General features: G+C 23.3%; 2 protein-coding genes across 6 annotated transcripts in view; one reads left to right on the top strand and one right to left on the bottom strand.

Moving 5' to 3' along the window:
• The first annotated feature begins 120 nt into the window (after positions 1-120).
• LOC127282564 (integrator complex subunit 9) lies at positions 121-8,532 on the top strand. Its single transcript, XM_051306884.1, has 10 exons — positions 121-423; positions 711-905; positions 4,304-4,708; positions 5,031-5,277; positions 5,464-5,644; positions 5,929-6,164; positions 6,286-6,497; positions 6,572-6,757; positions 7,951-8,145; positions 8,335-8,532. The coding sequence occupies exons 1-10, from the start codon at positions 415-417 to the stop codon at positions 8,452-8,454; spliced, it is 1,986 nt and encodes a 661-aa protein (XP_051162841.1). The 5' UTR covers positions 121-414; the 3' UTR covers positions 8,455-8,532.
• Positions 8,522-12,532, bottom strand: part of LOC127282571 (FUN14 domain-containing protein 1) — a 192,978-nt gene continuing 188,967 nt past the window's right edge. For 4 of the 5 annotated variants that reach the window (XM_051306901.1, XM_051306899.1, XM_051306900.1 and 1 more), the window contains one exon: positions 8,522-10,439. In XM_051306901.1, coding sequence (XP_051162858.1) covers positions 10,257-10,439 — 183 coding nt within the window. In that variant the 3' untranslated portion in view covers positions 8,522-10,256. Of the gene's footprint in view, positions 10,440-10,768; positions 11,385-12,532 lie in introns of those variants that run through there. The other variant, XM_051306902.1, reaches the window with a different exon arrangement.

Here is a 12,532-nt window from a genome sequence, read left to right on the forward strand (position 1 = left end):
AACTACTTGAAAATTCAAAAAAAATTAATGTTACAATTGTAGTGTACAGTAACGCCTAAATATAGGCAATCCACATTACTTATCCGCTTTGCACGTTGCACCGCGCGATAAATAAACATAACCTACAAAATAATATTGCTCGTGCACGTATTTATTTCAATATTTAAACAAAATTAATTTTTCAACTATTAATAATATTAGTAATTTATACTACACTTGTAATTTATTTTCATAAATACTGTAAATTACAGTAATTTTTTTTTTTTTTAAGAGAATAGTAACAAACACTTTGTGATTTATCTAAAAGTGCGCGATAACGCCTAATCATCAGAAGCGGCAAAATATCATATATGAAAACAAATGTTTATAAACATATTTAAATGTATTAAAGTTTATTTTTGAAATTTCCCAAAAATGAAATTGGTAAGTGTTTTAGTAATTTTTTGTTTCTATGAAATGAAATAATAATTTTAAAATAAATTTTTCTAACCTCTCATTTTAAAAACAATTTTTAATATCTAATTTTCATTGCGTACAAATATTATTATTTTATCTAAAATAGAGGTGAAATTTAAAAATGTCATTTATAAATTTTTAACATTTTATTGAATTTTTTTTGTACATTTCAAAGATTTAATAATCTTGAAGTAAACTTATGTTGTTTTTTTTTTAATTTAGTCATGTTATAAATTTTTTTTTATCTATTTCAGTATTGTCTAAATAGTGAACCAACAAAACCATGTCTCGTTCTAAGTTTCAAGGGAATAACACTAATGTTAGATTGTGGATTAAATATGCAATCGGTGTTAAATTTTATGCCAATGCCTTTGGTACCCAGTGCAAGATTTGATTCCTTACCAAATTGGTTACCACGTGATAATCAACAAGATTGGCAAATTGAAGGGGTGAGTAAATCTATCATAATATAAATGTAGAGAAAAAAAATTATATTTTTCTTATCGAAAATCAGGAATTTTAAGTTTAATATTATTAATATTTTGTATAGATATTTTGAGGGTCTTGTAAGATTTAAGAAACATTAATAAAATTTTTGATTTCTTTGGAATAAATAGAATACTTTTCATATATATTTTTACGATGTTTTCGACTTTTTCCGACTTTTTTTACATTTTTTTTTTTTTTACAAAATACGTTTATTTATTATACAATGTAGATCTTCTTCAGATCATTTTTTTTTCAATTATTTAACAAATTTTTAACTAAAATTCTTCACCTAATTAATTGTTTTTAATAATTTTAATGAAATTCTTCACAAATTCAATTATCTTAAACTATTTTTCAATTAAAATTTTTATAAAATTTAATAATTGTTTAAAATTAAAAAAAAAATTAGCAAATAAAATTACCAAAAATTTTTAATTCAAAGTCACTTGAAATTTAATTATTTGCAAAAATTTCAATTATTTTTAATGATTTTTATAATGTTCTTAGAAAATTCATTTATTTGAAAGCATTTTTCAATTAAAAACTTTTGGAATTCAATTTTTGTATGAAATTTATAAAAAAAATTCTTCATCAATAGAATTCAATAAAAATTTCTATTCTTGTAATTATTGTCTGAAATTTAGTGCAATCTTTTGAAATTTAGTTATTTTCAAAAATTTCAATTTAAAAGCTTCTAAAATTTAAATATTTCTAAAATTTTCCATCTCAAATTTTTGGAAGTTTCATAATTTCAATTATTACTCTCATGAAATTCAAATATTTTTAATGATTTTTATAATATTCTTCGAAAATTTAACTATCTAAAATCATTTTTCACTTAAAAAATTATTGTATTTTTGTCTGCAATTTCTAATACATTTTTTAGTAACAGAAATCATTAAAAAAATTTAATTTAAAATCACTTGAAGTTCTATTAATTTCAAAAAATCTTAATTTTGTAAATCTTTGAATATTCAATTAATTTTGAAAAATGTTATCTAAAATTATTTGATAAGGGTCAAACCATTATATTTCAACTAAAGTGGTCGCTGACTAATTTTTAAAAATTATAATACTTTGCAGGAATGATTTTGAAGTTATCAAGATCACGAAATGAAAAGAATTTTATTAAAAATTTAAATATTTATTGTAAAATATGAATTTAAAGTATATGAGGTGCTAAAAACTGTCAATTTTTTAGCCATTAGAAAATATGCAAAAAAACATAGAATTTACCATAAAAATAAAAAAAAATTATTGGAATTTACTAAGAATGAATAAATTTATCATTATCAATTGATATAATTATTTAAAGATGTGAAGTAATATATAAAATATGATTTCCAAGTGCACCTGTCAAATAACCTAATTTTGCGATTTTTATTCATTAATTATAAAAAATAGAAAACATTAAATTAAATAAAAACTTACCAAATATGAAGTTCTTGCCATAAACTTTTAGAATTTCTTTGCACTTTTCTTCTTTTCTATTCATAAGTATGAAAAATTTTAAAAATAAAATAGCTACTTTGTCTATTTTCACTATTTTTGAAAGTCAATAACTTTCTTGGAGAAAAATGAAAAAATATGGGGTTTCGAAAATTATTTAAATACACACTACATATACATTCACTGAAAATTTCGCATTGGTCCCGAAGCTATTTTCGAAGATAAAGTAAATTAAAAATTTCGTATTTTTTAGGCTATATTGACATGGGTTTTAAAGGTATTAAATCAATGTGAAGTTTGTCGTCACCAGTGAACCACCTTCACATTGATTTAAAATCCATGTCCATATAGCCTAAAAAATACGAAATTTTTAATTTACTTTATCTTCGAAAATAGCTTCGGGACCAATGCGAAATTTTCAGTGAATGTATATGTAGTGTGTATTTAAATAATTTTCGAAACCCCATATTTTTTCATTTTTCTCCAAGAAAGTTATTGACTTTCAAAAATAGTGAAAATAGACAAAGTAGCTATTTTATTTTTTAAATTTTTCATACTTATGAATAGAAAAGAAGAAAAGTGCAGAGAAATTCTAAAAGTTTATGGCAAGAACTTCATATTTGGTAAGTTTTTATTTAATTTAATGTTTTCTATTTTTTATAATTAATGAATAAAAATCGCAAAATTAGGTTATTTGACAGGTGCACTTGGAAATCATATTTTATATATTACTTCACATCTTTAAATAATTATATCAATTGATAATGATAAATTTATTCATTCTTAGTAAATTCCAATAATTTTTTTTTATTTTTATGGTAAATTCTATGTTTTTTTGCATATTTTCTAATGGCTAAAAAATTGACAGTTTTTAGCACCTCATATACTTTAAATTCATATTTTACAATAAATATTTAAATTTTTAATAAAATTCTTTTCATTTCGTGATCTTGATAACTTCAAAATCATTCCTGCAAAGTATTATAATTTTTAAAAATTAGTCAGCGACCACTTTAGTTGAAATATAATGGTTTGACCCATAAATTATTTTTAGTTCTGTAAAATTTAATTATTGTCTGAAAATCAACAGAATTTTTTTTTTTGAATTTAATTATTTCTAAAAATTTCAACTTTAACTCTTCTAAAATTATTATTATTTAAAAAAAAATTTTTATTTAAAAATCTGTAAAACTTGATTTTAAGTATTGCCTGAAATTTTTTTGACCATCAAAACTAAAAACTATGACAAAATTTTTAATTCGAATAAATTGCTTAAATAAGACTTTAAAAAATTATAAAAATGGAACTTTGACAATTTTTTTTTAAAGAAATTTGTCCTACTTAAATAAAATTTTGAAAATTTTTCATACAATTAGTTCGATTCTGAAATATTCAAAATAAATTTTCTTGTAGAATTATTCTCATTACAGAATTAATAAAATTAATTTAATATTTAATAACATTAATTATTTAAAGTAAAATATTCATTAACCAATTAAATTTTGTTAAAATAAAAAAATCGATTTTTTCGACTTTTTTTTGGAATATAAATCGACTAAAACGACTTTTTTGTAGAATTTTTCATTCTAAAAAATTATTTCTTTAAAAATCATTTATCATAAACGTTGCATACTTCAACATTATTAATAATACCTGTTATATTCATTATTTAAAAATAAAATACCTAATTTTTTTTGTTTTAGTGATTCGATTTCAGCCAATTTTATTATTTTATTTGTATAATAATTAAAAAAAAAGACCATTTTTTATGAGATAGCAAAATATTCGTGAAAATTATAGTTCTTCTATATATAAAGATCCACTTTTTGTTTTTAATTATTTTTATAAATCGTTAAATATATAAATTAAATTACGTTGATTTTTTTTTTAAATCAAATTCTTTTTTTAGGAATTAAAAGAATGCTGTGGTCGATTATTTGTTGATTCAACGCCAGAATTTTGTCCGCCGTTGGAGAAAATAATTGATTTTTCAGAAATTGATGCAATTTTAATTTCCAATTATACATGTATGTTGGCATTACCATTTGTCACTGAAGGTACAGGATTTAAGGGCGTGATTTATGCCACTGAACCAACATTACAGATAGGAAGATTTTTTATGGAAGAATTAGTTGAATATATTGAACAAACACCACGTGCTGCATTAGCAAAACATTGGAAAGAAATGATTCATATTTTACCACCACCATTGGCTGATGCACTTAAACCAAAATCATGGAAACATATTTATTCAATACAGGCTGTGAATTCTGCATTATCAAATATACAATTAGTTGGATACGATCAAAAATTAGTAAGTTTCAATTTTATTTTTCTAAATTGCAATTTTTTTCTACTAATAATAAAATAAATAAATTTTCTTCTTTGAATTGTTTAATATTAAAAACTTATGAATAAAAAATTTATAATTATAAATAATAATATTAAAATATAAATTAAATCTAAATTTTATCCCTAATTTTTTATTCTGAATTATTTTTATTTGATTAATTTTTTCTTTTTAATTCGTGTCTTTTTTTTTTTAAATATTCAATCATTTTTTTCTTCTGTGGGTTTTTAATAATAATTCTTTGCGGTTTTTTTTAAAATTTTTTTTTTTTTAAATCATTTTTCAGGATATTTATGGTGCATTGACAGTAACTCCCATAAGTTCGGGATATTGTTTAGGAAGTAGTAATTGGTTAATTTCGTGTGATCATGAGAAAGTGGCATTTGTCAGTGGATCATCGACATTAACGACACATCCACGTCCTATGGATCAGACAACATTAAAACATGCGAATATGTTAATTTTAACTGGTTTAACACAAACGCCTACTGCTAATCCAGATACAATGTTGGGCGAATTATGCATGAATGTTGGTAAGCAATCTTTATTTTTTAATTATATTTCTTAAAAAAGTGAAAATCAGAATTTTTTTTTAAATTTATTTTTAAGTTGAATCTTGAAAATTACATTCTAATTCAAAATATTCAACAAAATTATATTTCATAAATTGATTTAAAAATATTTTTTGTAAATTTTTTTTTTTTTTTTTTATTTTACAGCAATGACATTAAGAAGTGGAGGTTGTGTTTTAATTCCTTGTTATCCTTCGGGAGTCGTTTATGATTTATTTGAATGTCTGAGTACGCATCTCGATAAAAATGGACTCACACAAGTGCCTCTATTTTTTATATCTCCAGTGGCTGAAAGTTCGTTAGCTTATTCTAATATTTTAGCTGAATGGTAAATATTATTAAATTTCTTTACTAAAAATTACCCCCTTAAATTTTTTAATTCCATTACTTTTTTTTTAAAAAACGGAAAAAAATGAGAACAAAAAATTTTTTAGGGGGTACGGAACATAAAAATCACCCTGTATATATTTATAATATTTTAAATTTTCATTGAATTTAATTTTTTCTTTAATTATTATATATTTAAAGATAAAATATGATTTTGATTTTTTTTTAATATTAAAATTTATAATTTTAATTGAAATTTAATTTATAATTTCGAAAAAATTTCAGGCTCTCGACAAGTAAACAAAATAAAGTTTATCTTCCCGAAGAACCATTTCCACATGCATTTCTTGTGAAAAATGCAAGATTGAAACATTATACATCAGCCTATGCTGAAGGTTTCAGTTCCGATTATAGGCAACCTTGTGTTGTATTTTGTGGACATCCAAGTTTAAGATACGGAGATGCTGTACATTTTGTCCAACTTTGGGGCAACAATCCACAGCATACGATTATTTTTACAGGTTTTTATATAGATATTAAATAAGATTTTTGTTTTATCTTTAACTATATAGATATGAGATTTTTGCAATTTAAAAATTAAAATTATATTTTTAATTTTATTAATTTTGCAAAATAAAACAGAACCTGACTTTCCGTATTTGGATGCATTGGCGCCATTTCAACCACTTGCAATGAAAGCCGTTCACTGTCCAATTGATACATCATTGAATTTTTCACAAGCCAATAAATTAATAAGAGACTTGAAACCGGAAAATCTTGTTGTACCCGAATGTTATACACAAGCACCAATTTCTGCTCCATTGAGAACTGATCTTATAATTGAACCAGTAGGCGTAAGTTTATTGTTTTTATTTACAAATCATTGCGTTTAATTCTATTAAAATTTCACATAACAATATTTCTTTAGGAAAAGCCGCTAATTACTTTTAAACGTGGCGAAGTTGTTAAATTGCCATTAAAACGAAAGAAAGGTCGAATTTTCATAGAACCTGATTTAGCCGGACATATTATTCCAAGTGAAATTCGTCCTGGTTTGAGTCTCTCTTCAGTCACTGGTGAATTGGAAGTCAAGGATAATGTTTACACTATTAAGGTATTATTATTATTATGATAATTAAATTTTTAACAATGTTTATTCAATATTTTTTACCACAATTTTATTTATTTATTTATTTTATTTACATATACAGTTCCCGTGGTCCACATGAACCAAACATGGTTAAATAAAATAAGTACAAAAAAAAAATAATTAAACTTAATGAAAAGAAAGTAGAAAAATTGGTAATAAAATTAAAAAATAAAAGTTTATAGTTATAAACTAATTTAAGCAAAGCTGATAGCTGCAGCAAAATAAAATAATAATAACAGTCGCATATACTATAATGAATCTATATACTTATTTAGTGCATCCGTAAACATTTTTGCTGATGAAAAGAATAGGTCCAAATTGAATATATAAGTTAACGGTTTAGTCAGCGCAGAAGCGCAATCATATTTTATCATATTTTTCAAATTTCAATTTCTCGTAATCTTACAAAACAACACAATTTTTTATTTTGTGTATTTTGCTTCAATGAATATTTAATTTGATACCATATAAAAAATGGAAAATCGACGTAAATTTTAATTATGCTTTGAAAACATCAAGCCTCGGATTATACGATTTCTTTTGACTTTTTTTTTCGAAAATACGATTTTTTCGACTTATTTAAATAAGATGCGACTTGTTCGACTTTTTTTTACAAAACTTTCAAACAAAATACGTCTTTTTTAGTATACAATGCAGATCTTCTTTATTTCAATTATTTAACAAATTTTTCTCTAAATTAATTATTTTTAATAATTTTAATGAAATTCAACAATTGTTTACAATTTAAAAAAAAAATCAATTAAAATTACCAAAAATTTTAATTTAAAACCTATACTAAAATTGAATTATTTATAAAATTTTCCAACTAAAACTTTATGAAATTTAATAATTTAAACTGTAACTCTTTCGAAATTCAATGATTTTTATAATATTTTTCAAAAACTCAATTTTCTGAAAGCACTTTTTAATTAAAAATTTTCAAAGTTTAATTTTTGTCTTTACTTTTTAATAAATTCTTCAGCAGCAGAAATCACAAAAAAAAATTTAATTTTAATTTTAATTTTAAATTTAATTTAATGTATATTTGCTGTTTTTAAAACAATTTTTTTTTCTTTTTTATTAAGACTTTTACATGCAAGTTTATAAAAAAAATTTTTTTTTTTACTTTTTTATAATAAAAAACGATTATTTTGCAGAATATTGAAGACAGACCAAGTGGAAAGCGAAGAAATCCTTCAGTTGTGCCTGTTCCAATAAAAGAAATGGTTTTCAAAGCGAAAAAACAGGAATACGGAAACATTGATCCCCAAGAATTACTTCACAAATTAATTCAAGAGGGTATTCAGGGTGCAAAATTACAACACAATCAAACTTCTACAAGCATTCATTTGGTAAGAATTTTTCATAATAGCAATAATAAAAATTAATCAAACAAATAATAATTCGTTATAAAAATTAATAATAATAATTCTATCCATAAACTCAACTATTTAATAATAATAATAATAACAGAAGTACCTATAATATTAATTTTATTCTTTACATTTTTCTATTAATATTTTCGTTTTTTATGTTTGCAGCAAGATGAAGACACATTAATTCAAATTGGTGACAATTCAACTCACATATTTTGTAATGGTGATCAAAAATTAAGAAGACGATTGAGAGGTATAATTATGCAGTGCCTGAAAAGATATTGAACCAAACGGTGTATATTATATATATATATACAAATATATAAAAGGGTAAGACTGAATAATTAAAACATTTTGTAAATACTGATAGATTTTAATTTTTCCATCACAATTAATTCAATTAATAATATTATTTTCGAGTTTACAAAGTGACTTAGCTCTACAATGTGTTAATAATATAATAACTATTCAACAATCGAGAATTTATAATAATATTTATAATTCTGGTTTTTCAATACATTATAGAGTCGCACGTATCCATGAACTTTATTTTTTTTTTAAAGTGTTTAAACAATTTTCAAAAATAAACGAAGCTGAAGTACGCAACGTTTATATAAATGATTTTTAAAGAAATAATTTTTTAATATGAAAAATTCTATAATTTTTTGCCTAAAAAAATATTTCTTGTAGTTTTCATTAATCAACAAATTATAAAAAAAATATTTTTTAGACAAAAAATTATAGAATTTTTCATTTTAAAAAATTATTTCTTTAAAAATCGTTTATATAAACGTTGCGTACTTCAGCTTCGTAAAAATAAAACTAAAAAAGTTTTTTGAAAAAAAAAAGAAACAAAATTTGTAGAAATAAAAATTTTTGTTGATCTCAAAAATTTTTTTTATATATAAAATTAAATAACTTAATCTACATTTTATATTTTTAGTAAATTTAAAGTTGCAAAAAAGCAAATTTTCCAAATTCAAATTTTTGAATTTTCTTATTATAAATATTTTGTTCTTTCGATATTTTTAATGTATTATGAATTTTTATCTTTGAAAATTAATAACCAATATTATTTTTAAAAAATCAGACTTTAGAGAATATCTTATTTAGAACTTTAAATTAATTAATTAATTCTCGTAGCGGATATTATTTAATAATACCCGAAGAATAAGCAGCGTTTTTTTTTTTTTTTTTTTTAAATAAAGATTTGTTGACAATAAAAAAAGCTGAGCTATCTTAACTACTATGTATAGATTCAAAAGAAATCACAGCTAAAAAAAAGGATCATCCAAAAAAAAAAAAAATAGGATGAAATGCGAGAAAAAATAATAAACATACCGCGAGTATAAATAAATATCAATAATAGTAATAATCGATTTACAATCGTAGACTAGTACGCAAAAAGGAGTACATTAAAAAAAAAATCGCAGTTTTGTTTTCCTTAAATTCTATCCGTCGTGGTTTTCCAATACAATTTTCCTAAGATTTACAATATCGCAAAATAATATTAAGAAATTTTGTAAACTCACGCTGCTGTAGTCTGAATATTTTTTTTTTTTTTTTTTAAATCGAGACAATATATTTTTATTATATATTTTGTTCAAAAATTCAGCAAATTAAAAAAAAAATGAAACAATTTTTCATTTTAAAAAATATAGAATGACAAATTTTCTTTTTTTTCAAAATTGTGATAAATTTTTTCTCTTTAAAATTCTTGTATTCCAATGTTTTTTTTTTTCTCTTTTTTCCCTTAAAATTTTTTTGTTTTTTTTTCATGTTCAACAAAAGCAAGATTTTTTTTCTAAAAAAAAAAAAACAATTTTTCACCATCAATTAACTGGAATTTTGTATAAATTATTTTAACTTTTTTTTTTGTCGACGATAATATGTTTTTTATTAGAAAAATTAGATTTTTCTTTTTCTTTTTAGTGTCTATGTTCCAAAAACCATTTTCTTCCTTCTTTTATTCTTGTCAATTGATTAATTGTTTCATCGTCAGTTGAATGATGTCGATCTAATGTGAGATTATCCAAAAGTCTCGAACGAAATCTACTTATAATATTCAGATTACAGCATAACGTTACCTAGTTTGCTGAAGCAAGGCCAATAGCGAGACCAGCTCCAAAGGCTGCGAGAAAAATGTGAATTTCCTTAACTTGAAATTTCGAATCACCAGTTATTGAATGATACCAACGACGCGTTGTTCTCTCTCCATTTTTCAATAATTTCTCCGCTTTATCCAATTTTTGGTCCACGAACCTTTCCATCTGAAACAAAAATAAAACAAAAAAATTTTCATTTAGAAAATTTAAAAATTTTTTCCAATTTTCTTTTTACAAAAACAAACATTTTTGTATTTACATTCAAATATTTCTCCTTTCATTTGTTTTTTTCCCCTGAATTTTAGTTTTCGTTTGTGATTCTATTTTTTTTTTTTTTTAATTGCGAAATTTTTACCATTTAGGGTATTTTGATGTATTTTTTTTAATACTGATATTTAATAATGAAACGAAAAAAAAGAGGTTTTAAAAAGAAAAAAAAAAAGGAGGAAAGAAAACAAAAAACGAATCTAATTACAATAAGTTAAGGCGAAAAATAATTTTGTGAGACACACATTATTTTTATTGGAGTAGAAAATTATAATTAACATTTTTGTTTTTCAGATTTGCATTTTAAGCGATTTCAATCTTTTTTTTTTTTTTTTTGATAAAAAAAAAAATGATTGAATAATTGTCAATTAATATAGGAAAATTATTAAATTTATCTAACTTACATTTCTCTACTTTAAATAATTAAATATTAATTATACTTGGAGAAAATTATTAATAGCAAAGAGTTTTGTAGAAAAATTACAAATATTACATTTTGCTTTTAAAAAATATCTACACTATATATATATATATAAAATCTAATTAGAAATAAAAAGGGAATCTTTGTTTTCTTTCAATTCTTAAAAACTAGACAATTCGATAAACTTCTCGTCTATACAATTCGGCATTCGGTATAGTTAAAGCATTTTTTTTTGAAGATACTGATTTTTTTTAACTCAAATTTTTAGGCAAGAAATCGCAAAATATAAAAGTACAATTTTTGTCAGGGTGGTTTAAAAAAAAAAAAAATTGACATTCCTATATTCACGAAGCTAGGCCAATTATGAAACCGCCGACGAAACTTGCCCCCAGAAAAGAGTTCATCCTCCACCAATTTCCTACCTGTAAAGAACAGAAAAACTTAACGTTTTCTTAATTTTTTTAAAAAAATTTATTTTCAAATTAATTTTTAAATTTTCTTTCATTAATTTCTATTTTTTTAAATCAATTGATTAAATTTTATAATATTTTTGAAGTTTTCTAATGTATTTTTTTTTTCAACATGATTCTAATTTTTTTTTTTGTTTATGTTAAAAAAAAAACCCCCCGCCTTTTAAAAAACATGAAAAGTAATTGAATTTTAAGAAAATTATTAAATTTTTTCACGATAAAAAATTGAAAGTCGTTTTTTTATATTGTAAACTGTTTTTTTTTTCTCGAAAATATGGAGTTGGAATAAAATTTTTGTTTCGATTCTTTTTGAGTACACGGAGAGAAAAATCAGGGCTTTGTAGCACGGAAGTAGTTCGTGAATTTTTCGCCCGGCGCCTTTCTTCCCCGTAAAGTATGAATTCGTACGCTTTCTGCGCGACGAATATCTATGCTACAAGTCCAAGTCAGATGTGCCTTGGTAGCAAGAAACCGTGCTGCATTCGTAGCGACGCCACGCGAATAACGCAAGCACTAGCAAGGTGCTTCTTTTCCACGAGTTCCGCCCTATTTCGGTAAGAAGAGCTTCTTGCAAATACACTTTCGTGGGTACTTGTGTATAATATTATTATAATATTATTTTATTTACTTTTATCATAATATTATTATATTATTCAATAATTAAATTTATCAGACTTCTTTTACCCATTATAGTTTATTTATTAAAAACAATTTTGAAGTTATATGCTTTAAATGGCTTTAAATTGAATTTTTAAAATACGTTTTCTGAAACGTTTGCACGAAAGTGTATTTGCAAGAAGCTCTTCTTACCGAAATAGGGCGGAACTCGTGGAAAAGAAGCACCTTGCTAGTGCTTGCGTTATTCGCGTGGCGTCGCTACGAATGCAGCACGGTTTCTTGCTACCAAGGCACATCTGACTTGGACTTGTAGCATAGATATTCGTCGCGCAGAAAGCGTACGAATTCATACTTTACGGGGAAGAAAGGCGCCGGGCGAAAAATTCACGAACTACTTCCGTGCTACAAAGCCCTGATTTTTCTCTCCGTGTAATATTAAAATTACTTTGCCATTTTTTGATTGAATGTGAAAATAATTTTTC

Source organism: Leptopilina boulardi, unplaced genomic scaffold, assembly GCF_019393585.1.
Source record: "Leptopilina boulardi isolate dan_hultmark-lab unplaced genomic scaffold, ZJU_Lbou_2.1 LbouV2_300, whole genome shotgun sequence".
In the NCBI taxonomy this organism is placed as follows: domain Eukaryota; kingdom Metazoa; phylum Arthropoda; class Insecta; order Hymenoptera; family Figitidae; genus Leptopilina; species Leptopilina boulardi.